This window comes from Staurois parvus, unplaced genomic scaffold (genome assembly GCF_062004578.1).
Source record: "Staurois parvus isolate SC_StPar_1 unplaced genomic scaffold, SC_StPar_1.0 ptg000657l, whole genome shotgun sequence".
Taxonomy (NCBI): domain Eukaryota; kingdom Metazoa; phylum Chordata; class Amphibia; order Anura; family Ranidae; genus Staurois; species Staurois parvus.
In genome coordinates, this window is record NW_028318453.1 from 2,594,319 (window position 1) to 2,621,801 (window position 27,483).

At 41.1% G+C, this 27,483-nt stretch overlaps 1 protein-coding gene across 3 annotated transcripts in view; it reads right to left on the reverse strand.

The window, feature by feature from the left end:
- Positions 1 to 27,483, reverse strand: part of STRN (striatin) — a 151,282-nt gene that overhangs the window by 65,893 nt on the left and 57,906 nt on the right. For all 3 annotated transcript variants that reach the window (XM_089694262.1, XM_089694260.1, XM_089694261.1), the window contains exons 2-3: positions 13,953 to 14,056; positions 5,129 to 5,202 (exon numbers count right to left, since the gene is read on the reverse strand). In XM_089694262.1, the coding sequence (XP_089550388.1) occupies positions 5,129 to 5,202; positions 13,953 to 14,056 (178 nt within the window). The remainder of the gene's footprint in view (positions 1 to 5,128; positions 5,203 to 13,952; positions 14,057 to 27,483) is intronic.

Below are 27,483 nucleotides of genomic sequence, written 5' to 3' on the forward strand. Positions count from 1 at the left end.
AGCTCTTTTTGATGAGACACACACAGCAGGCGGTATGACTAAACCTGAGGTTGAGAGGTAAACTAACATCATACTTGTATTGTACATTGTATTTGAAACATGGTTTTGTGGGTAAATTGTAAATATCATATAAGTCAAGAGACTTAAACTGTACATTGTGTTGTAAATACTGCTAAGCGTGTAATTTGTGTATATTATGTACCTCTCAATAAATGTATATTGCAGATGGAAGTACCTCTTGTGTAGGAACTCTTGGATCTAGCTGGATATATGTAAATACTCTTACAAGGATTGGGGTGTATTCACAAACACACGTAACCTAGTCAACAAGTACATGGGAACACATTCACCATGCACATTAGCGCGGAAAGGTTATGTGCACCTGCTGGTATGAATGAGCCCTAACAAATCGCTGCCCCCCCAACACTATAGTCCACATATCCACATGATCAGTTCAGTTGTTGACACTCTCTACAACCACTGTCCAATTCCACCTGTTGTGAAGCTGACTGGGTAACAAAATGGCAGTTGGTGGTCTCCAAGATTACTGGGTGACTTTAAAAAGGTGCCTGCACTGCTTTGATGCAACTTAGGGCCAGAGTGTAAAGTCGGATCGAAGTCGTACTGTAAATTGTGCCACTTTGGAGTAGCACAAGTGTGACTGAAGACTGTTTATGTAGCTATAGGAGCTCAGGCCTTAGGCTTGCCATACACTGGTAAATTTTAAACAAACGTTTGTGTGTAAATTTCTTAGAACATTTGTACCCAAATCCGTACAAAAGTTCTTAGTACATCTGATGAAAAGATGGAACGTCCTTCAAAAGGATTTCAAAATATTTTTTTCTTTAGCATTTATTTTGGAATAAATGGACTTTCCTGAATGAAAATCACATACACTTAGAAATGGGTCCATTTTTCCAGGTTTTCCCATCCTGCTCCTTCAAATTTTCTACTACGGTTGACAATGAACATTGAAAACGTTTGTCCTAAGAATGTTTGCTCAAATCTAATCAAATTCTACCGTTAGTTTTAAAGTCTCACTATAAATAGTTTTTACCTCTATTTTCTAAAGCAGGGTTTCAGAATATAAATTTAAACAAATGCAAATTGTATTTTCCTTCACTCAAACCAGCCTGCATTCTTATTTTTAGCAAACCATAATGTCTATTATAAAGTGGAGGTATGATATGATTTAGTTGCTGATGAAGCTCAATCTATTCCTGCTGCAACAAGGAAACCTTTTCTCACCAGCTGAAACGCTTATCCAAAAAGGAGCTTAGTGAGCACAGACACAGCAAATGTGTATTTAAATCAGTAAAGAAAACAGTGCATGAATATACACAATACAAAAAGTTCTCTCTCAGCCTCTGTGCAGGTGATATCACTGCTACACACGTGCACCGCATATACAAAATCACTGAACAACTCAAAACTTGATCTATGTGTTGCTCCGTATTCTTACAAAAGTTGTAAGAGTAAAATTTAAAGCGGAACTCCATCTTTTGGTACACTTTATATTGTTTATTTGGGCCAAGCTGGCCCAAACATACAGGCATACCTCAGTTTACAAATTTAATTCGTTCTGCGGGACTTTTCGTATAGCAAAAAATTGCATTGAAAACCAATGAATCTGTTATTGAGGTCAGAAAAAAGTAAACACTACTAAAATACTGCACAAGTTATTTTATCAAGTCATGTGGCATTTTAGTAGTGACAACCATGTGTAATGTTTCAGCTGTCAGCGGGGTTCCCCACTGACAGCTGAATGTAAAAGAATTGCTGGAAATTAAAAAAAAAAAATCAATCAGCATGGGGTCCCCCCTCCCATCCATATCAAGCCCTTGGAGTCCGGTATGGATTTTGTGGGGAACTCCCACACCAAAATTAAAAAAAAAAAAAAAAAACCCTCGAGGTGTGGGCCCCCTGAAAGATTAAAGCGGATCTCTGGGTTAAGCAAATACTTTCTAAAAACAAGAGTCATGGGTATTCTTACTGGAATCTTGGTGTGTTCTGTGTATTCCTTCCAGATTTGTGCAATAATCCACTGTGAAACTTTACCTCTGTTCTGGGAGCTTCCTGTAATAAAGGCCAATCCCTGCTCTACTCTCTCCTTGTGCAGGTTGACTGATCTTGTATCCAACCCCCTCCTGTAGTTTTCTGCAGGAAGCCTGTACTGGGTGGAGCCTTCTGGGTCCCTCCCACAACTCTGCTCTCTTCACAGACTAAGTAATACACAGTGATGAGGTCACTACTACTTTTACAAGGTCATATCTTGCAAAAGAAATTGGTTAACACAAAGTGAAACCATACCTTTTGTGGCTATTGAGGAACACATTTCAATATTTTTTTTTTTGTGCCAGGATTACAGTTTTAACCTGCTCTATCAGAAAGAAAAAAATGGCTTGGCTTTGGATATACTAAAGTATATCACTCACACGGTTCTTCAGTTCTGTGCAGTGTTAAGAGCAGTTTGTTTACATTTTCTACTAGAGCCTAGTTGTGTGCAGGCAGCCCATATATAGCCAATGGATACCCACCAACTGTATGGACACACCCATATTGGCTCTGTATCCAGGTGAGTGCTCCGCTCTCTGCGCACCTGTCAAACTCTGCTGTCCAGGTGAGTCCCTACAGCCAAGCTGTATCCATTTACTTTACATGGCCTGCCTGTCAGCTCTAGTAGAAAGAGTAAACAAAAGGGCTCTTCGCACTATATGAGGATGGGTGTTCATGTGGATAAGCCCTTAAACTATAACTAAAGGCACTTTTTTTTTTAGATTTAGATAAAAATGGAGTGGGGACAGAAACTGTCAGGTTTTTTTTATTGCTGTCTGTCTGGGATAATGGTGAACAGACAGATGGAGAGGTTGAATTTCCCCAGAGTATAAATGCAAAAACCTGAATTGTCACCAGGACAGACTATAGAGGGGAAATCTTCGAATGGAGACACACGTTCCTATCACAACCATGTAAATCATCTTTTTTTTTGGGACAGAGTAGGGAAGGGTTAAAAAATGTTTTCTTTCTACATACTTACCTGTATAATCCATTTCTTGGAGTACATCACGTGGCACAGAGCAGGCTATTCATGACTATGTGGGTTATATGCCACCCACAGGTGAATGGACACTGGCGACCAATCCAAGATAGGACCTCCCCGTATATAACCCTCCTACACAGGAAGTACTTCAGATTTTGCAGCAAGCAATGAAATTGCAGAGAGGAGAGAGGGACCTTTGTGTCCCGCGATGTACTTCAAGAAATGGAGTTTACAGGTAAGTATATAGAAAAAAATCAAATTTTTTTTTATCGTACATCACGGGACACAGAGCAGGCTATTCATGACTATGTGGGATGTCCCAAAGCAATAAAGAGATTTTGAGGGGAAGGTGAAACGATGCTACTGCCAACAATCCCACAAGACCTACGCAGATATTCACAAGATGCTGTGGCCAAAGGCAGAGTCCTCTGGGCTCTGACATGCACCTGGTAGAATCTTGTGACTATGTGAACCGAAGCCCATGTAGCGGCCTTCCACACCTGACCAATGGGTGCCTGATGGATCGCCCAAGATGCCCCCACACTCCTGGTAGAGTGTGCTCTCATCCAAAAAGGGTGGGACCTTATCCTTCAAACCATAGGCTTGAATGATTAACTGCTGGATCCAACGAGAAATAGTTGACCTGGAAGCCGCTTTCCCTTTCTGGGCCCTTCTGGCAGCACAAACAAGGAATCCTGATAATCCGAAGTACATTCAGAGTATACAGTGATCTTTCCCCTGCCGACTGTGGACTAGAAAATAAAGGCAACACACTGTCCTGATTTAAGTGAAAACTAAAACTCTCTAGGCAAGATGATGGATGACGACACATCACCTCATCATTTTGCAAAAGGGCACTATGCTGGTCTGCACCCGCCCTTCACAGCTTAAGTTTTAAGTTATTACTAAACTGGTAATAAACGAATGCAGAGACAATTATTTAATATAAAAAGAGTTGATGCATTTAGTCTTACAGATGCAGCTGGCCCTTTGAAGGCAACCATAATGCTGATGCGTCCGGGATAAAATTGTTTTGACACCCCTGCTTTAGAACCACTTTAACAAAGGATGTTGAATGCTATACTAACTGTTGAAATCATTATTATACAGTTGATGGGTTGGAATGGAGGTGTAAATTTTTGGATGTTCCATGGAAGATGGACCCTGGACCAATGTAAGTATGCATGTGCCAGAAATGGTTGATCTCTGTGGAACCTAAAAATCACTGGATTCACTGCCCTGCTGCATTGTGAAGAGAGGTTGCTTGCTCGGCACAGATACCATTCAGAGAACACTTTGCATTTTCTCAATTAATGCAAAGAGTTCTCTGACAGGATGAGGTGAAGACAGTGAAGGTATTGCCCCACCTCATCCAATAAAAGAATGCATTGCATTCACTGAAAAAAAAGTGCTCTCTGATTGACAGCCTCCTATGACCAGTCGCTCTGCATGGGATCTGAGGCTAGCAACGATGACTGTAGTATCGATGTCTGTTAAACTGACTTATAGCCTCTACAAGGACTGGTCAGGTATGGCACATGCATACTTACATTGGTTCAAGCCAGACCAATATATCTATGCAAAAATATCCATACCTAAATTTCAGCCTTATTCATATCTATCAAAATACCATTTAAGCAAAAATCTACTTGAAGATTGTCACTTGGGGTATGCTAAAAATTCTATATAGTACTCCATTCTTTATGTTGTCCTGCTTGGCAATGATGTGGTACTTCACAAAACAGGGCAAGATTTGTTTGTAATCCATGTTCATATTCTAATCAATGCTAAAATGTGAAGTAGCCCAATCTGTACTAGACAGGTGCCTGAAAACGGTCAGCGACCTGCTTGATTTATTTCTTTCACCATATTTTAAACTACTGATAAAGCAAAATAACAAATACAGTCTGTGTAATCCCTCAAACATTTCTAGAATTCTTAATTAGCTGAAGAAACACAAGTACACACTTGTAAAATTAAAACCTTTACAAGTAGTTAATTTTCTTTTAAGTGTCCTACAAAACACAGCTGCTTGAACCACCTGCCAGCCTTTACTCACTGAACATTACAGACAATAAGGTAACTTACCAGAATCATAATTTGGAGGCTTCATATCTCCCTGATTTAATTCTGTTCCATACTTCAGCTTGTGATATTTTGCCCTTTAGTTGAAAAGCAAAGAGAAGAGATCAGCTTTTAGAACTCATAACTTCATTTTAATTTGAAAAATATTATCAGGAAAGGATTCCATTACCCCCCAAAAATATTGGTGATATGCTACTGCTTTTGTAAATTTAGAGGTTATTTCCCCAATATCCTTTGCATTTAGGCTGCATTCACAGCAGGGAATTTGAACTTAAAACTACAAAAACGCCCAAACCCCCTAGAAAATCAATTGATTACTATGATGCCTGTTCACACCCGAGTGCTTATATGCCTGTTGCTCAAAAAAGCACAGGAAGTTTTTTTCAGGCTTATTGAGCAGACTATCAGGCCTCGAAATTCTAAGTTTTAGTTTTGTTAGCAATTTACCGCCTAGAAACAGAATAATTTTCGTCATTGGCCTACCTAAATTTAACCAAATACACGAACCACAGAGACAGAAAACATTTCATCAACTCAGTTGTTGCCCCCACATTTCTCATTTCAAGGGAGACATGAAGTCATGTGCACATCATATTCAGAAGTGCTGGGTATTTTTCCCCACTTCCAGGCAGTTGAACAGAAAGGCAGGAAGAGAGTGTGTGCAACCTGTTTCATTTGCATGGGCAAAGCACAGGTGCAGCTGAAGCCGATAATGCTAGATTGCTTTTGTTAGAACTTTGCAGGAGATTGTGCAGGGAAAAAATTGTGATTTTAAAATTGGATTTTTTTTTCTACACACTTGCCTGTAAAATCCATTTCTTGGAGTACATCACAGGACAAAGCAGGCTATTCATGACTATGTGGGTTATATGCCACCTACAGGTGAATGGGCACTGGCCGACCAATCAGAGGAGTCCTCCCCTATACAACCCCTCCTACAAAGAAAGTAACTCAGTTTTATAACAAGCAATGAAATTCCAGAAAGAGGGGAGGGACCTCTGTGTCCCGTTATGTACTCCAAGAAATGGAGTTTACAGGCAAGTATGTAGAAAAAAAATCCAATTTTCTTTATTGTACATCAAGGGACACAGAGCAAGCTGTCTCATGACTGTGGGCACAAAAGCAATAAAGAAAATTTTGAGAGAAGGGTGACACCACTGTAGCCACCGCCAACAATCCCACAAGGCGCTGTGACCAAAGGCAGATTCCTCTGTGACTCTTAACATCCACTTGGTTGAACCTTGTGAACCGAAGCCCATGTAGCGGCCTTGCAAATCTGAGCAACTGACGCCTGATGGTGGATTGCCCAAGATGTCCCCATACTCCTGGTAGAGTGTGCTCTTACCCGAAAGGGTGGGACCTTCCCTTTCAAATCATAGGCTTGAATGATCAACTAGAGGATGCAATGCAAAATAGCCTGCCCCTTCCTGGGGCCATCAGGCAGCACAAAAAGAGCATCCGACTTCCCGACCTGCACTGCCATCTTTAGGAAGACCCTTATAGAGCATACCACATCCAAGGTATGCTAGGATCTCTCCCTTGTCGACTATGGCCTAGAAAAAATTAATGAAAATTAGACACTACCTTTGGTAAAAAAAAGTGAGGTCGCAATACCACCCTATCCTGATGTAAAATCAGAAAAGGTTCTTTACAAGAAAGAGCTGCTAGCTCCGACACTCTTCTTGCAGAAGTGATTGCCACTAGGAACAACACCTTTCCAGGTCAACAGGACTAACGAAATCTCTCTAATGGGATCAAACAGTGGTCTCTGCAAAACTTCCAAGACCAAGTTCAAGTAACACGGACATAAAGGTAGCCTAACAGGCGGAGATAAACGCATTACTCCTTGCAAAAAAGTACAAACTAGAGAGTAAGATGCAATAGGCCTCTGGGGACAAAAATAGCCAACGCTGAAACCTGGCCTTTAATAGTACCAAAGGCCAACTTCTTCTCCAGATCCGATTGAACAAACTGGATCCTACCAATCACATATTTACGTGGATGCCATTTCCAGACCTCACACCAGGCAATGTAAGCTTTTCAAGTCCAGTAATTGTTTCTAGAAACTATCTTTCTAGCGCTAAACAAAATGGGAATGACAGAATCAGATACCCCCTATCCTTTAGAATCTGGGTTTCAATGGTCATGCCGTCACATTTAGCAATCGTAAAGCTGGGTGCAATATAGGATCTTGAGACAGCAGGTCTGGCCTGGACGGCAGGGACCAAGGCCCGTCCACTGCCAGTCTATGTCTGCGTACCAAGCCCTCCTGGACCAGGCAGGGGCAATCAGAATCATCACAACAGACTCCCCCCGAATCCTGCGCAGGAGACGTGGCAACAGCTGAACCGGGGAAAAGCATAGATTAGCGAAAAATGCCTCCAAAGAATTACTAAAGCATCCACCGCTGCTGCACATGGATCCCTCACTCTGAACACAAATAGGTCGACCTTGTTGTTGAACCGAAGTGCCAGGACATTGATGGGTACAACCCTTTCTCTTGGAAGCCATGTTCCCTGAACAGTGGCCTCCTCCAGGACCACCCCCAATCCTGAGAGGCTGGCATATTCCAGGCTTTGTACTGGCTACAGGGCCGACTTTTCGAAGTTGAGCACCCAGCCCAGTTGTACCAGGACCTGAACCTTAAGGGCCCCAACCTGCTCCATATTTGGCACTGCCCGACCTCTGAGCAACAGATTATCTAGATAACCTATGACTGATACCCCTCGAGTTCTGAGCAGCCCCAATACCGGAGCCTGAACCTTAGTAAACACTCGAGAATCCATAGCTAAGCCAAAGGCAGATCTATGAATTGGAAGTGCCAAACTCTTACTGCAAAGCACTGACAGTTTTGGTGAGAAATGAATATTGGCACATGCAGGAATGCATCCTTGATACCTATGGACGCTAAAAAAATCTCCTTCCTGCAACAAGGCCGTTACTGACTGGACAGATTCCATATGAAAAGATCGAACATATAGAAACCAATTTAGAGCCTTGAGGTCCAAAATGGGCCTTACATTCCCATTTGGCTTTGGGACTATGAACAGGTTTGATAAAACCCTTGAAACTTCTTGTCCAGTGGAACTTTCGTGATCATCCCGAGACAACCCTCTTCTTTTTTCTGGATTCTTAGGTACATTTGACTGTAGGAACTGGGGAGGTGGGAAGACCCGAAACTCTAATTTGTACCCTAGAGAAATTGTAGAAATGACCCACCTGTCCTGGATTAAAGTCTTCCAGGCAGTTGCAAAATTCAAAAGCCTTCCCCACACCCAAAAAAGTGGGGGTTTCCTATTCCTAGAGGATGGCGCCTGCGCACGATGAAGCGACTGTCTAGCAGATGAAGGACCAGTCACTGAAGCCCCTGATCCCTTAAAATAAGTGCGCTTGGATTTCCTTTTAAGAGGCAACAGAGAACTCTTTCATCCTAAAAATCTTTTTAATATATTTATCCAAATTCTCCCCAAACAGTCACTCCCCATGAAAGGGAAAACCAGCCGAAAAGTTCTTGCATGGCAGTTCCGCCAACCAATTCTTCAGCCACAAAACCCTGTGCATGTGACCTGATAAGAAGGTCATGCATTACATTTGCTGTATTGAATCCTTAAGAGTACGGCTGGCTGCGTTGCTGACCTGATCCTGCCATAGAGAAGGAGGCCTTAAGTAGAGATTCCAGTGTCTTATCTACTGGATCCTTGAAAACTTGGATGTTATCCACAGAAAGTGTATGACCTATTCAGGGATAACCACTTGCCCTCCTGAGGATTTACCCCCCCCCCCCCCCCACACACACACACACTTCCTGACCAGGTCCTTTTTTTCCCTCCACAAATTGAGCTTTTTTTCTGTGGTATTTGAAAAACAATTTTTTTTTTTTAAACTTTTTGCTATTAAACATGTCCAGTAAAATTAAAAAACAAAATCAAATTGTGATAAATTTTAGGCCAAAATGTATTCTGCTACACATCTTTACTTACAAAAAGTCCCAATATGTGTAATTTAAATGGTTTACGTGAACGTTTTAGCGTTTACAAAACGCGGTATAGATACTGGAATTTTTTTTTTTTTTTCATTTTTACAAGTAATGGAGGCAGTCAGTGACTTATAGCTGGACTGCGGCGGGCATTCTGACACTGGGGGGAACTGACTTGGTGTCATTGACATCCCCAGTGACACTAATACAGTGACTACTGCTAACAAAAAGCAGTGACACTGTACTAATGGCACTGGGCAGGAAGGGGTTAACTGTGTGCTGGGAGTGTTTTACTAGAGGGGCTGTGTCCGTGTTCTTCACTGTTCCCGAGCCGACAGGGAGGAGAACTGTTCGTAAACAAAACAGTTCTCCTCCCCATCAGAGATCGTTGGAAATCACCGGGCACCGGTGAGTAATCACTGGGCCGGACCCGGTGATTGACAATCGCCGGCCATGAATGGCGGCGCGGGCCCCCTACCCGGAAATGCAAAATCACATATATATGCGTGATTTTGCGCACCCATGCCGCCCTGTAGCAGTATTTCTGCTATAGGGCGGACAGGAAGCAGTTAACTACAGGCATGCCCCATTTCTTAACAAACATCTCTTCTATAGGATACAGGAGAGAAAATCTTTTTGGCAGGACAAAAATTTTATCTGGGTGATCCCAATCAGCATACATAACTTGTTCCAAGAGAGGATCCACCAGAAACACCTGAATACTCTGAGGCCTTAAAGAACCCAGGGAAGAGTACCTAACCTCAGAGGACTCAATGTGGGGTAACCTGAATCCTGAACAGACCATATCAGTAAGGTCCTGAATTAATAATCTTTGAGATTAAGAAGCCAAACTGTCTGCTTCTCCTCAGACTGAGACCCTTCAGATAGATAAAACAGATTATTGCCTGACCTTCTTCCAGGTCCTCTAATGCCCCCTCAACCTCTGGTCCCATCCACTCCTGTTCAAGGACCGGTAGATCTGGTAAATGGGATCTCTCCTGCCTCTTATTCACCTGAGAAAAATAATCATTCCTATGATCTTATCCTCTAAATCTGCTAAGGCTGAAGCAAGATCCTCTTTGGTTACATACACTGAAGCGGACGCCCCAGTAGAAGCCACAATGCCAGAGTAAACATAGTGGCACAGACAGCCCAGAGGCTCCTGGCCTTCCAGGAGAGGATAACACAGCGAAACTTCGACTAGGTTCTTCTAGACTTGACGATGGTGCATATGTGCCCTTTCCCGCTGTGCATCTCCCACCCCGCTTTCTGGAAGACATCCCGTCCTGCAGCGCTCAATCTGAATTAAATACAGACAGAAACAAATACATTTCAGGATACAGCTACGCCAGGTAGTGTGACCAAAAACACTCACTGTAACCGCCGATTTCCATGGATTGTCAGAAAAGTACAGCTCCTGTCTGAACTGTCCGATGTTTGAAACCCCCAGGGGAGTACTTACGTGCCCATTGAATAGCCTGCTCTGTGTCCTAGCCACCGCCAGCTGCAGAACCCCCACATGTGCCCGAATACATAAATAATAATGTCCAACTTCCTTTTCCAGCCATACTGGGCATGCCTCGCGGCCGCAGCCGGCTGTCTCACCATTAGGCTGCTCCCCCCTGAGGCAGAAAAAATAAGACCAGGCAGGCTTTAAAGACAATGAAGCACTCCCCCCAGTGGCAACCTTCACCAACAAGTGAAAAACCTTACCTTTGTTTTCCCTCCATTTTCCTTCTTTAAAAAAAAAAGAGAAAAAAAAAGAAAGCAACTTACCATTCCCGCTCCAGGACTTCGCATCACACCAAAAGTCCAACCTTTACCCATCACGTAGAACTTCACGGACTCTGTTCCCATACTGTGAGACCACTACCTCTGACTTGTACAGCACTCTGCTGGAAAACGCCTTCGTCAGATTCAATACTGCACAGGGTTCCATTTACGCAGGGTTCAGCGCCATACAGCTGCATTACAGGCAAAACGCTGAGGATTCTTCTTATGCTCGGGTACCATCCATTTTGACCAACAGCTTTCTGAAAGGATCCGATTAAAATCCATGGTTCTCAAAGGCACAGTCTTAGACTATATGTACTATATGGGCAGGAGCACAAGCAACAACTTCAGTGACCATCCACCTTACAGATGCTGACAGAAAAACTGAGGTACTTCCTGTGTAGGAGGGGTATATAGGGGAGGACTCCTCTCTGATTGGTTGGCCAGTGTCCTTTCTTCTATAGGTGGCATATAACCCACATAGTCCTGAATAGCCTGCTCTGTGTCCCGTGATGTACGATAAACAGAGAAAAAATTATTTATAAAAAGGAGATTGGCCTTCAGAGGTAAAGCCTAATTTAAAGCAATAGGGATGGCAACTGGTGGCAATCAATAAAAGGCCCCAGGGCAAGGTCACCATCGCTGCACGGGGTGCCCCTCCGGAGGGAAGAGAACCGGAAAAGAAGGAAAAGGAGAAGTAGAAAGAAAGCAATCAGGAAAGTAAAGAAAAAAAAAATGACTTCTCTGACACAATAGCACTGCAGGTAGCAATCACAGGGGGCCTGAGCAGACTAGGTGAAGCATGGGTAATGCATAGGAAATCCAAGGTTCCCAGACTAAGAAATTTAGAGTGTCAGTCTTTCAAAGTGCTGGACATTTGCTCATTAGGAATCAGATCGGTTATCCACGCCTTCACCCCCTGAAGACAACACCTGGAGTCTTCCAGACCTGGGCTATGGTCCGTTCAGCTGAGATAACCTGAACTGGTAGGCAGCCAGCCTTTGTTGATAGGCATATAGGCCAGGTATGGGGAAATGCAGAAGGGCCAATTTGGCATCCTTATGTTATGTGAAATAGGGTCTGGAGGAGCCCAAACACCTTGGACCAGAACCCCACCAGCTGTGCAACATCATGTCCCCTCGCTGGCCACAGTTTTGAAAGCATCTGTCAATACACCCAGGGTAGGCATGGGCAAGCTGGGCATGGACCTAGTACCACCTCAAGAGGACCTTATAAAGCAGCCTCAAGTGTATTTGTATTAAAGGAGCACTTGGCAATCGTAGTCCAGGCCTTACTCCAGTCTGCAATTCTATGGAAGATTGGAGATCCCGCTCTCAGTGGGACATGTAGGAAAGGGACGTTGATGACGGTCGGCCATGCAGGTATACATAAATAGTGGAAATAAAGCCGGAGGACCCTGGGGCATGCTGGCACTTGTGCTCAAAATAAGTCTTGCTATATGGGTAGGTGGATGCATGGCGAAGAGCAGAGAGCCAATGTTTAATTTGGAGGAAGCGAAAGTGTTCCATCCAAGCCCAGGCCTGAGGAGAGGAAATGATGTACCTTCGAGAAACTGTGGAAGTCCACCAAGAGAAAGCCTGGGGTTCCTCCAGGTCTGGGTGGGGGGGGGGGGGGGGGAAGGGATTGTGGGAGGTAGTTAACAGCGGTAAAAATAGGGACATCAAATTGCCCAAATATCGAACAGAGTCCCATAAACACAAGCTATCATCAGAGGGCTCAGGGAGGGTTGGCAAAGCGGGTGGGAGCCAGAGCAATGCCTGGGGTGCAATCAGGGCACAGTTGGGCAGTTCAAGAAGCATCCAAAGGGGGACATCTGAAACTGCATGGAGAATAGATAGTTGAGAGAGGTGGGCCGTAATGTAGTCTCTTGATATGTTATGGACAAAAGGGCACCCCGTAGCCTGTAAACAAAGAGTGGATCTGGGGATTCTGTAGGATGTTTCTGGGCCCACATAAAATGGAGTATCTGGTTTTGTAAGAGGGGGGAAAAAAAAGGAAGGAACTTTCAGTGGAAACGTGCAAAAGTAGTAGAGGACTTAGTAAAACTGTCATCTTTACGGCATGAATTCTACCTATACAGGAAAGAGGGGGAAATTGCCAGGAATGCATGAGAGATGTTAAAGTGCAAAGAAGAGGGTAGTAATTGGCAAAATACAAAAAGGAATAAGATGTGGTCAGTTTGATCCCTAAATAATCAACAGAGTGGGGCGCCCAGCGATATTAAAAGCGTGTTTGTTGTTTTTCCACAAGATCAGCAGAAAGAGTAATATTCAATGCCATCATCTTCAAGGGGTTGATTTGAAGCCCCGAGATGGAGGAAAAATGGTCCAGAGTGAGCTTCAGGTTAGGAAGAGAAATATGTGCGTTAGAACCAGGAGAACATAATACGCAAAGAAATTTGTTCTGCATTAAACTCCAGCATAAGATACTCCGAAGATGTTCTCGTTGTCCCTGATCGCCTCAGCTAAAGGTTTTTATTTTGAAAGGTTCAAAATAAAAAGCGCCAGGGGGCAACCCTGCCGAGTACTTCCAAATATAGGAAAGGAGTCCGAAAAAATATCATGCATACTTAACTGAGGCAGACAGTGAGGAATACAGGGCATGGATCCAAGACAAAAAGTGGGCCCCAAATCCGCAAGGGGACATCACAAACCAAATCAAATGCCTTATAAATATCCAGAAAAAGAAGGAAACCTGGGATCTTGCGCTGATTTCTATAAGGTGGATCACTTTATGTAAGTTATCACCCACTTGTCGTCCTGGGACAAAGCCCATCTAATCCCTGTGGATAAGAGACTGCAAATAGTTGTTAATGAGCTCAAAAATCTTCCCTTCAGCAGGAAAATCGGTCGAAAAGATTGAGGGTCAAAAGGTTTTCTTCTGCTGATTTAAGGATCATGGTGATGTGAGCTTTAAGAGACTCCGGAGAAAGCCTCGCACTCTTTCGCAGATTTTGATAAGCAATTTAGAGTAGTAATCAATTCAAATATTTACTGAAAAGAGATAAACGCTGTACAAGAGAAATTGCTTTGAAAAAATTACGGGAAGAATACATACCTTTCTTGCTTTAATGCATATTCCAACATTTTTATTCTTCTAACTAGGTCTTTCTTCAGGTTTTCTTGCCCTTTCCTTTCACCTTGAAGAAAGGCTATCTGTGCCTATAAAACAAAAAAAGTAATATAAATAACCAGACAAAACAATAACAAAATGCTGCATAATGAAAAAAAACCAAAAAACTAAACTAGGAATCAATATGCTGTTTCTTTTAAATATACTATTGGGTAGCACAATGGCTAAATAGTTAGCACTTGTGCCTCGCAGTACTAGGGTCGTTGGTTCGAATTCCAACCACGGCACCACCTGTCTAGAGTTTGCATGTTCTCCCTGTGCCTGCGTGGGTTTCCTCTAGGTACTCCGGTTTCCTCCCACGTTTCAAAGACATGCTGGTAGGTGAAATGGCACCTGTCTAAATTTGGTCCTAGTATGTGTGAATGTAAGTTGGGGACCATAGACTGTACGCTCCTTAAGGGTTAGGGACTGATGTGAATGTACAAAATATATGTAAAGAGCTGCATATATTGACTGTGCTACAGTGAAGGAAATAAGTATTTGATCCCCTGCTGATTTTGCCAAACGTCAGCCATCAGACTTTAATGACTTGGAGAAGATCTGCCAAGAGGAGTGGGACAAAATCCCTCCTGAGATGTGTGCAAACCTGGTGGCCAACTACAGGAAACGTCTGACCTCTGTGATTGCCAACAAGGGATTTGCCACCAAGTACTAAGTCATGTTTTGTGAAGGGGATCAAGTACTTATTTCCCTCATGAACATGAAAATCAGTGCATAATTTGTTAGACATGCATTTCTTTTGAATTTTTTGTTGCTATCCTGTCTCTCAGTGTTACAATACATCTACCATTCAAAATTTAGACTGATCATTTCTTTGTGAGTGGGCAAACATTCAAAATCAGCAGGGGATCAAATACTTATTTCCTTCACTGTATATAAGTACCTGTAATAAGTAAAAATAAAATGTCTACTAACAGATGACAGAGACCACTTTCCACTGGACATGCAATTTTTACTCCATTCATAAATTTGCAGGCAGTGGTGTGGAGCCTGTGATGTTCAATTGAAATTTTATCTGCTAAACACTACTGTAAAAAAAACACCATGATTGGAGGATAGGCCACCAACATGACCGACAGGTCACGCAACCCGGCTCTCCCCCCAGACCTTTGGAGAATAACAGATTTTACATCATTTTACAGAGAGAACAAAATAGATTGTTTACAATGGGTCCGCTGACACCTAAATGTAGCTCAGTTATAAATGTGCAATGTTTGAAAACTTGGGAGCACTACCTCAAACACTTGAAGAAGAGCACACTAGTCACAAAAACTAAGATTCTTAATCAAGTCTGTATATTTAGACATGTAAAAGAAAAGTTGGAAGTCTCCTGAATATTCAGATTTTTCAAACTTTTACATACCGAGATGTGCCAGATTTTAAGTTAAAGTGTTACTAAACCCACAACAGTAAAATCAGTCTGTATATGCTGTAAACCATGCTTGTTATACTCACTGTGGAACCTAAGGGGTTAATCCTCAGCACTGTGTAAAAAGGATGTTTGATCCTGTCTTCTCTGATCCTCCCCTTCTTCCAGTGACCCCCTCTAATCTCCTGATAGAACAGAGGCTCGAGGGCAAACTGCTCACACTCAGTTTGGTGTGTATTGCTAGAGAGTTATTTTTTCTTGGCTGAGTGCATGTGATCAGCACAGGGTCACAGAGATCAGGGGTCCTGCATCCTCCTACAGGAGAATGAAAACTCCTCCTACAAGCTGTAACCAGTGCTCTGCTGGACACTGATAGAAGTCACAAGACTACTCTAACTGCTGATGAGAAAAGGTATTTAGCAGTTTATAGTTACTAAATTAATTGAATTTTCCATGTTCTGTGTACTGTGGGAGACCAGATATAGTGAATGCAAGGTCCTGGGTTTAGAAACACTTTAAGGTGATCAAAGAAAACATATCTACACTAGCACATTACAGCTGCTTTCTGGCTTTCTAGATATACCAACGGACTCTTTTATTCTATTCTAATTTATCCACCTCTCAAAAATAGAGTATGATTCAATTAAAAGGAATGAAATATGAATAATGAATTGCATACAGTGTACAGCATCCTAATTTCATAATTATGTACTTTATATTATGTTAACAGATGGTGGTTAGTTAACACAAATTTTTCAAATTGAACTCCTGCTGAAAACCTTTCAAGATTTATAAGAGGGAACCGAAACCCACATGTAAGCTCATGGTCCACTGTACAGGGATCACTCTTGCATATTAACTGCTGTAATGATTACAGTTCGTTATCATGGCCAGCATTCCATGCATAGCTTTCAGTCAAAGAAAAAAAGAAAAAAAAAAACTTTTTAAAGCATGCACAATAAAAGATAGGCGTGATTTGTAAGACTAAATTAAATTTAGAAGGAATGTAGGCAAGCAATGCCATCCTACCGATTTACATTTCATATGAACAATCTCCCAATGAAGAAATATGACAATTTTAAACGAGAGCTTACTACAGCTATAGTAATAACAGCCTAATGAATACCTATAGCCAAATAAAGTAAAAGGACAAATACAGTAAAATGGGGATGTTGCATTAGAAAAACTGGCAGATATTCTAACCCTTCCTTATTATATCCTAGGGGAATAAAAAAGGGAAAAAAAAGGTTGGGCTATAAATACAGATTAAAAGGATACATTGGATTAAATTTATCCCCTATATGATGGAGGGCAAAATAAATCCTAACGCCTGAGCACAGTGTTACAACTTTGATATTACGCCTACCTAAAATACACCCTGACCTTTGACTGTGACCATGACCTCTGACCTAGATCAAACCTTGATCCAGCTTTTTTAAAAAAAAAAATAAATAATTAACACACTGTTCTTTGTTAATACTTTTCTCCTCTAGCAATGCGAAAGAAATACAATGTATCTTTTTGTCCCCATTCAGGCTAGGTTCACACTGCTGCAGCCTGATTAGCAGTGCAATTATGTAGTGCAACTTTGATAAAACTTGGATGTGGTTTGCATATTCTATGGGACCAAAATCATTCTGAAACTGCACCAAATGTAGTACAGGAACCTTTTCCAAATTCACACCATGCTGATGTGAACAGGCATCGCCGATTCCAGTCCAGTCTCTGTACTGGAAGCACGCTGTGCAGTATGCTCTTGGCACAAGCACGTATATTTGCAGCCTCACGGATAGAGACCCACATCCATGAGGTCGCATATATGTGTACAGTCGGTGGGAAGGGGTTAATAGGAGCCCCTGTAGGACATTTGTAAAATGTCTATTTTAAAGAGCTAAAGCGATAATCAAGCCTCCTCAGTTTTACAATAGAATAATACACTATTTTTACAAGTATCCATTTTAGTTGTGAGTAAATAGACTGAGCAACTGTTCAAGTAACATCATCCAAGGAACATGACAAACTGAACAATACACATTTAGAAGCCACTACTGCACACCTTTCACATTTATTTACAGAACAGCCAATAACATAATGGCTAATAATATGCTCCAGTGTGCTGCTTGTATCAGCAATCTTGTCTCTACAATGCAGATACAATCATTCAGGTCAGATGTGAGGAGTGTGCATAAAGCAATTCTTTCCAAGCATGTCTGTATTTTAAATAGATTATACACCAGCACGATTTTCATTTTGGACACAGCAATGTATAGTTCAACAAAGCAGCTTCACATTGAAGTGTTGGGGCATTTCATTAACCACTTGCCGACCAGCCACAGTACATTTTCTGAGGCAGGTCGGCACCGCTGCGCAAAATCACGTATATATACACACACTAATTTGCCTTTCGGGTAAAGGGCGTGCGCGAGATGCGCGACCGCCCTACCCGCGCCGATTGCGTCCACGGGTGTCAATCACGGGGTCACGGCTGGTGACCCACTGGAGCCTGGCAATTACCAGCAAACCCTGACAGGGAGCACAGCTGAAGTGTTTACACTGCAGCTCTCCTCCCTGTCAGTTTGAGCACACGGATCCGGAACGCTGAGCACAGCCTTCCAGATCAGTGTGTTACAGTGAAGCACACACCGCCCCCTAGTGAAACACTCCTCTCACGCAGTTAACCCTTTGATTGCCTCCAAATGTTAACCTCTTCCTCCCCAGTGCCATTAGTACAGTGTCAGTGTTTTGTTTTTGTTTTTTTTGCGCCGATCACTGTATTGGTGTCACTGGGGATGTCAATGACCCCAAGTGAGTTCCCCCCCCAGTGTCAGAATGTCCGCCGCAGTCCTGCCATAAGTCGCTGTTCACCACCATTATTAGTATTAAAGAAAAAAAATTCCAGTATATATACACACCGCAATTTGTAGACACTATAACTTTCACGTAAGCCAATTAATTTACATGTATTGGGATTTTTATTTAGCAAAGACATGTTGCAGAATACATTTTGGCCTAAATTTATGACAAAATTTGATTTTTACATTTATTTTTACTGGACATGTTTTATAGCAAAAAGTCCAAAATATTGTTTTTTTTCTCAAATGTCGGACCTTTTTTTTTTTTTTTATAGTGCAAAAAATAAAAACCACACAGGCGATCAAATCCCACCGAAAGAAGGCTCAATTCGTGGGGGGGAAAAAAAAAAAAAAAAGACAAATTTCATTTTGGTGCAGCGTTGTATGACTGCGCAATTGCCTGTTAAAGTAACGAAGCGCCGTACCACAAACCATTTCCTGACCGCCCTATAGCAGAAATCCTGCTACAGGGCGGCACGAGAGCTCAAAATCACATACACATATATATATATATATATATATATATATATATATATATATATATATATATATATGCGATTTACACTCCCATTGTTTTCACTCCCCTCCCAGATAGCGTCAGATTGCCCGTCAGTACACCGGTAATCACATTTAATCCCTTGATTGCCAGAAACATGCTCCTACACGATAAACCTCCATTGCTAGCATAGTGTCTGAACGGATCAGTATCTTTGATCAGATCAGCACTATACCAGCGTTCACATTAGTATAGTGTCCCCAAAAATGCAGTGTTAGTGGCAACAGCCCCAGCACCTGCATTTAGCCCCTACGCTTAACCATTCCCCCTCCCCCAGCAAGTGCAGTGTCAGTAGGTTACGGTCACTTGATACATTGCACAAAAAAACGCAGTGTTCACAGAATCAGGCATGACCTCTGTTAGCACTTGCTGGTACATTTTGATGTCTCTCATATGCAGCAGAGTGCCAGTACTAGTGCTGCGCTACATTTTGGTGAACTGGCGAGCACCAGTGGCCCAGTATATCCTGGTATTTCACATACCAGCGCTGCAGTATCACTTCGTGATGTGGCGAGTCCCATAAGTGCAGTACAAGCTGGTGCGGTGGCGAGCACAAGTAATGTCCCGCAACCACCAAGAATTCGCACACAGACCCGTAGAACCCCTAGTGTCCTTTCGAACGTGTTAGCAATTCCCAATTGGTAGCCCACAAATTCTGCAGCACCCGTACTAACCCCATCCACTGCCCAACCTGGAATTCAGGTGGAAAAAGCAGATTTAACTACTCCCTTTATTTTTTGGAGCGTTTTTTTCACAAAGATCTGTATGCATTGATTGTGGATCAAATCAATTTATATGCACAACAATTTATCGCCGCCAACCGAAATTTAAACCTTGCCAGACCATACACATGGAAACTCATTACCGTTTCAGAATTTAAATTTTTTTGGGGCCTAACCCTCAGCATGGGCATTACTAAAAGAAAGAAAAAAAAAAAAAAGAACTGCGGTTGTATTGGTCCACAGTTCTCTGCTGCCATGGCAAGGCATAGATATGAGAGTATAATGTGTTTTATGCATTTCAATGACAATACACTCTGTCGTCCTCGAGATGACCCTGAATTTGACCGGCTCCACAAAATTCAGTCCCTCGTAAATCACCTTAACCAAAAAATTTGGAGATGTCTATACTCCCCAGGAAAACATCTGCGTTGATGAGTCCCTCATTAATTTTTCTGGCCGCCTTGCATTCAAACAATTTCTCCCCAGCAAGCGTGCCAGATATGGGGCCAAGATGTAGAAGATCTGTGAGAGGGCAACAGGCTGTATATTTAAGTTTCGGATTTACGAGGGAAAAGATAGTCGCGTGGAGCCCCCGGATGCCCAGACTACATGGGCAGCAGTGGCAAGATAGTTTGGGACTTGGTGTAATCCCTTTTTCATATGGGGTACCACTTATAAGTGGACATTTTAATTCAAGCACGCCACTATTTAGACATTTGGAACTGGAGCATGTGGCACCATGCGACCTAATGTGTGTCCACCATTAGATGTGGGTGGATGCAAGACGGTATATTCTAATGGTGGGAATACCACACACTTTTTCTGGCACAGATTTCTTCTCTTTTTTCATTCAGCCCACAGGCTGCATACAAAAAAAAAAGATCATATATACCCTACAAGGACCAGTGACGTACTAGTACATCACTGGACTTTGAATGGTTATACCAGGATGATGCCTACAGCTGCAGGCATCATCCTGGTATCGTTTTTTTTTCAGCCGGCGATCGGTTTTCATGTAAAAGTAATCCTAGTGGCTAATTAGCTGCAGGACTGTTTTTACAAGCAGCGGGAGTTGATGCCCCCCCTTTCCCCCGCTGCCTTCCACAGCCTTCTCGGCCAGTCCCGTGCGGGAACCAGAGAATGCAGCCGGTGTTTCTGCCAGCTGACCATAGAGCTGATTGGAGACCGGAATGTTGCCAATCATCTCTATAGTTCTATAGAAGCATTTTATCACTTCAGTTTGGCAGAATATAAACAGCGCGATTTGTAAATTGGGAAACCATCTGATCACACCGATCTTGATTTGATTAGATAATGTAAGAGCAGAGGAGATATCTAGAGTTTGATAGACCCCAGATTTTTCAAAAAAGAACATATGACAATGCCCATTGAAGTTATAGGGGATATTTGCATTCCCTGTGAGAGCATTAAAAGCGATCCAAAAAAAAAAAAAAAAAAGCACCCTAACCCCCCTGCATACCTATATGCGCGAACATTGACCATGTGCCAGTATGTAAACAGCAGTTGCACCAAGCATGTGAGATATCGCTGTGAACGTCAGATCAAGGGCAGTAATTCTAACACTAGACCTCCTCTGTAAATCTAAAATGGTAGCTTGTAAAGGCTTTTAAACGTTGCCTATGGATATTAAAGACGTTTGAAGTCTGTCGCCATTGCACGGGGCATGCGCAGTTTTAAAGCATGTCATGTTTGGTAAAATATAAAAGATGATGGTATGCTGAGTAAATAGACACCAAATAATTGGCCAATATATTGTGTTTTTGTGCATTAAAACTAAAACAAAAAAAAAAAAAAAAAGATTTTGTTTTAGAATTTGTGTTTGAAAAATCGCTGTGTGAGTACTGTGTAACATAAAAAAATTGCAGCACCCATCATTATATTCACTAGGGTGTTTGCTTTAAAAAAAATATATGTCTGGGGGTTTAAATTAATTTCCTAGCAAAAAATACAAATTATTTTCATGTGAACACAAAGTGTCAGAAAAGGCTTGATCTTCAGGTGGTTAGAAGAGTGAGTGATGTGTGACATAAACTTCTAAAGCCCCCACCCCCAAAAGCAACCCCTTTTTGGAAAGTAGACACCCCAAACTCTTTGGTGAGAGGCATGTTGAATCAATAGAATTTATTTTTTACCACGTTTTTGGAAAATGACAAAATTATTTTTTTTTTTACATAAAATTGTCACTTAACCGGTTCCTGCCCAGCCTATGGCCGAATGGTGACCGGCAAAAACCCTCGTCCCTCTGGGTGGAATCCATATGGTGTCCTTTCAGGCATGCGCAGTTTGCATGCCAGCAGAGTCACTCAGCGGCGTGATCTGTCACCAGCCGTGTACCTCGGACATGGCCGATGACAGATCTGTGTACCGGCCCCCTTGCCAGTACCATGTGACCTGCTGTGACCAATCACACCAGGTCACATGACAATTGTATACAATGGATGGCTTTCTATCATGCCATCCATTGTATACAAGTGTGGCTAGCTGTGAATGGTTACAGCGATAACATGCACAAGCTGGGCCAATCACAGCCCAGCTGTGTCATGTGATTAGCTGTGGCCAAATCACAGTTAAGAAAAAAAAATCCTGAATGAATAGATTTCATTCAGGTAAAATGCTTGCTTATAGCTAAGTAATTCTTTGCTATAAGCAAGTTGTGTAAAAAAATAAATAAATATATATATATATATATATATATATATATAGATCACTTCCCCAAAGTAGTACAATGTTACTATCGAAACATACTACTATGGTCATCGTGAAATATGAAAATTAAAAAAAAAAAAAAAAATGTAATAAAATTTTTTTTTTTTTTTCGTACTGTCACCAGTCAGTGTCCCTGATCACCGCCATACCAGTTATATGACGACACTGTACTGCATTGGTGACAGTATGTAAAAAAAAAAAAAAAAAATTGTGAAAATCTTTTTATTTCTTAATTTCCGAAAAATGACAAAAAAAATTACAACTTCAAAAAACTCGCCATGCCTGTTATGAAATACGCGGACTGTATACTTTGCAAAAAGGGGTCATTTGGGGGATATCTGTACTTTTCTGACATTCTTGGACCTCAAGAAATTAGATTGGCCGTCAGTACTTCAGGATTGATCAATTTTCAGATCTATACCATAGTTTGTGAACTCTAACTTTCCTGCAGACTAAATAATAAATACTAATTTGGGTTATTTTCACCAAAGACATGTAGTAGAATACATTTTTGCCTAAATTTATGAACAATTATTTATTTGCAAACTTTCATAACAGAAAGAAAGAAAAACGTGGGGTTTTTTTCCAAACTTTTTGGTCTTATTTTGTGAATTTAGCAAAAAATAAAAAGCCCAGCAGTGATTAAATACCACCAAAAGAAAGCTCTAGTTGTGTGAAGAAAATGATAAAATTTTAATCTAGGTACAGTGTTGTATGACCGTGCAATTGTCATTCAAAGTGTGAGAGCGCTGAAACCTGAAAATTGGCCTAGGCATTAAGGGGGTAAAAGTGCCCGGTATGGAAGTGGTTAAATGATTTATTACTCACACATGCCATGGGTATATGTGGAATTACTCCCCAAAATACATTCTGCTACTTCTCCCGAGTATGGGGGTACCACATAAGACACGTTTTGGCAGTCTAACCAAGTATAGGACCGCAAAACCCAATAAGCACCTTCAGGCTTTTAACCACTTCCCAACCAGCCGTTGTATATAAACGGCCGGAAGGTGGCACGGGAGCGCGCAGCACCGCGATCCCGTGCCTGCTGTGTCCTCCGGAGGTACAAGGTCTTGATCATGTGATCACTGATTGGCCAATAAGTGATCACATGCAAAGTAGTAAGCAAGATGTCACTTCTGACATCATTGCTTACTACGTGTGAAATCTGTGAATGATCACAGAGGTCACATGGTACAAGGCTATTCACAACAGCCTTGCACCATGTGACAAGCTGTGACCAATCACAACTCACTCAGTAGTTCTCAATGGCTGCAAGAATGCAGACAGAGAGAAAGAGAAATGATTGCTTTTACATCCTATATGGGATGACCCCCCAAAAGTAGTACAGTGTCACTATGGTGACACTGTACTGCTAGGGTGGCAGTATGTAAAAAAAAATAAAAATAAATATAAAAAAAATAAAAATGTAAAAAAAAAAAATGTTTAAAAATTCTAATTTTTGGTCATAAACTAATTTGGCTTTTTTTTTACTAAAAAGATAAACGGAATAAATTATGGAAAGATTTATGATGAAATATTATTTGCAAAATTTTATAAGAAAAACTTTTTCAAAATTTTTGGACATAGCAAAAAAAAAATTTTAAATCCCAGCGGTGAATAAATACCACCAAAATAAAGTTTTATCTGTCTCAAAAAAATGGTAAAAAATTCATATGGGTACAGTGTTGCATGACTGCGCAATTGTCATTCAAAGTGTGATAGCGCTGAAATCTGAAAATTGCCCTGGACAGGAAGGGGGTAAAAGTGTCCGGACTGGAAGTGGTTAAAAGGGCTTTATTTCCTTATTACACTTCATGACTACCTATCACAGTTTCGGAGGCCCTGAAAAGCCAGGATAGCACCAAACCCCCTCAAATGACCCCTTTTTGGAAAGTAGACACCAAGGAATTTGATAAGAAGCATGTCTAGTATTTTGCAGATCTCGCGTGTTGCCACAAGTTTTTGGAAAGTTAAAAAAAAACAAAAAACTTTTTTTTATATTTCAAAACCTTGTGAGAAAAAATTAGATCTGCAAAGTACTCACCGTACCTCTTTTTAAATTCCTTAGGGTGTCTACTTTCCAAAAAGGGGTCAATGGGGGGGGGGGTGGAGCTATCCTGGCATTTCAGGTCCTCTGAAACTGTGATAGGTAGTGAGGAAGTGAAATGAGGACGTTACGCACCTTCAGGCTTTCAAAGTGGTCATTGGATTTCAGGCTCCTGTATGTGGCTAGGCTCCCAAAGAGTCTCACACGTGGTATCCCCATACTCAGGTAGAAGTAGCAGAATACAAGTATTTTGGGGTGTAATTCCACATACACCCATGTCTTGGATGAGAAATGTATCATTTAAATGACAATTTTGTGTAAAAGAAAAAAAAAAGTTTGTCATTTTCCAGAAACTTGTGGGAAAAAAAAAAGAAGAATCTTCCATGGACTCAATATGCCTCTCAGCAGTTTGCTTAGGGTGTCTACTTTCCGAAAAGCGGTCATTTGGGGGTGTTTCTACTATTCTGGTATTTTAGAAACCTCAAGAAATGTGATGGGCAGTCAGAAAGTAAAAGCTGTGTAAATTCCATTATCTATACCATAGTTTGTAGACGCTATAACTTTCACAAAAAGCAATCAATATACAATTGGGATTTTTTTAACCAAAAACATGTAGCAGAATACATTTTGGGCTAAATTTATGGCAAAATTTTAGTTTTTTTGAATATTTTTTATGACAGAAATGAGAAAAATATATTTTCCAAAAAATATTTATTAAAATTTTTTTTGTTTATAGCGCCAAACATAAAGAGCACAGGCAATCAAAAGTCACCAAAAGAAAGCTCTATTTGTGTAAAAAAAAAGGACATAAATTGCATTTATGTACCGTATTGCATGACTGCGCAATTGTCAGTTAAACTAGTGCCGCGCTATATAGCAAACAAATTGCGTATATTGCAGTATCTGGATTCTTTTTTACCAAAAACATGTAGCAGAATACATTTTGGCCTAAATGTATAACTAACTTTGAGTTTACCATATATATTTTATAGCCGAAAATAAAAAATATAATTTTTCTTCAAAATATTCGTTCTTTTTGTTTAAAGTGTTAAAAATAAAAAGTGCACAGGTGATCAAATGCCACCGAAAGTTCTATTTATGTGAAAAAAAGGACGTGAATTTAGTTTGGGTACAGCATTGCATGACCGCGCAATTATCAGTTGAATTAGTGCAGCGCCGAGTAGCAAAAAGAGGCCTGGTCATTAAGGGGGTAAATCCTCTGAAGGGTAAGTGGTTAAACAGTGCCCAATGACAATTACAATTTTAAACAAACTATTTGTAAACGGTCTTGGTACAGGAATATAAACCCCAAAACAAGAAAAAGACTGTAGGAAAGGGATGGATCCTGTGAAATTGTTGAATCTCCCCACTTCAGTGAACCCCAATTTATTTGTCTTGATGATAGAGACTTAAAAGTTGAGAGATATCTTGCTGAGGAAGGAAAACAAAATTGACAGATAATATAAACCCTCTCTCACTCTATTAAAAGTAAGCATTCAAGGAGATTAGTCATGCCCGACAATTCACTGCTGAATTCCATGATGTTTGCATACCAACAGCCTCCCACAAGTATCTGCATTTTATCTATGTTAACAATTATGTTGCTTTCATTTTAACCTCTCCCACAAATTGTTGTAATTTCCTCTTCTTTGGCCTGTCGAGAAGGTTTCTATTTCCAGACTCTGACCAGACTACTGGAAGCCTCACATTCTTAATCCTAGCTGACATCATAACAGTATCCCTACATGCCAAGCTTTCAATTTGATTATAACCAAGTACATATACAACAGGAAGTGGTCTATTATCCAATGTGTGGAACTTTATTTACTGTATTTGGCAAAAACAACCATGATATAATAAGTAAAAAACTGGTTGGAAGAAGCTTTGTGTGTTTACACAGGCCCATTCATGCTGCATTCCTCGAATATTTTGTTGATGGAATAGACAACTAACAAGACAGTGCAACTGATTTGAGGAAGTCTTTGCTTTTCTGAAGAGCTACTTAGTAACTTGCATTCAAATTCACATTTTACGTAGTAAACCGTTCAAAATACAGGTATTTATCAATGTACGTATTTAATATTTTCTCACCTCACAGCAAAAATCTATTCAGCAGCTGTCTGCTGAGTAGATAATACAAAGGTATGCTTTTATATTGATCACTACATGGAGCACTAATGAAAATATATTCATACATTCACATAACCTGCAACTCCACGATACTTACACATTGCCCTGTATAGGCAAGCAACCAGTAGTCCTTGCTTTCCCCAGTTACTCAGACTGGCCAGAGCATAGTCCATCTGACCCACATGCAGAGCCATATAAAGCAGTGTGCTGGAGCTTAAGGGGAGAGAACTGTATTGTTTACATACAGTTCTCTCACCGGTTGGTAATTCCTGGCAATTACCGGCGAGTAATGACTGACCAGGAACCAGTGATTGACAGCCGAGGCCATGAATAGGGCTTGCGCACGCCTCCTACCCGGATATGCAAAATCTCTCTCTATATATACACACACACACACACACACACACACACACACACACATATACATACACACACATATACATACATATACACACACACACACGTGTTCAAAATAATAGCAGTGTGTTGAAAAAAGTGAATAAAGCTCAAAATCCTAATTGCTTTTCTTTCCATACACACAAATGCATTGGGAACACTACACATTCTATTCCAAATCAAAACATGAAGAAAAATATATCAAATTTGTGTTGTTTCTCTAAAAAGATTTAATAAAAGTGAATATTAGACTGTTCAAAAAAAAAAAAAGCAGTGTTTGTATTCTTCTTTACAAACTCAAACATTCACTTTCAAGAGCATTTTCTCTTCAGCATAAGGCAGCATGACCTCTTCAAGTATTCTGATGTATTCAAACTGATCCATGATCCCTGGTATGCGATAAATAGGCCCAACACCGTAGTATGAGAAACATCCCCATATCATGATGCTTGCGCAACCATGCTTCACTGTCCTCACAGTGTACTGTGGCTTGAATTCAGTGTTTGGGGGTCATCTGACAAACTGTCTCTGGCCACTAGACCCAATAAGAACAATCTTACTTTCATCAGTCCACAAAATGTTGCGCCATTTCTCTTTAGGCCAGTTAATGTGCTCTTTGGCAAATTGTAACCTCTTCAGCACATCTCTTTTTTT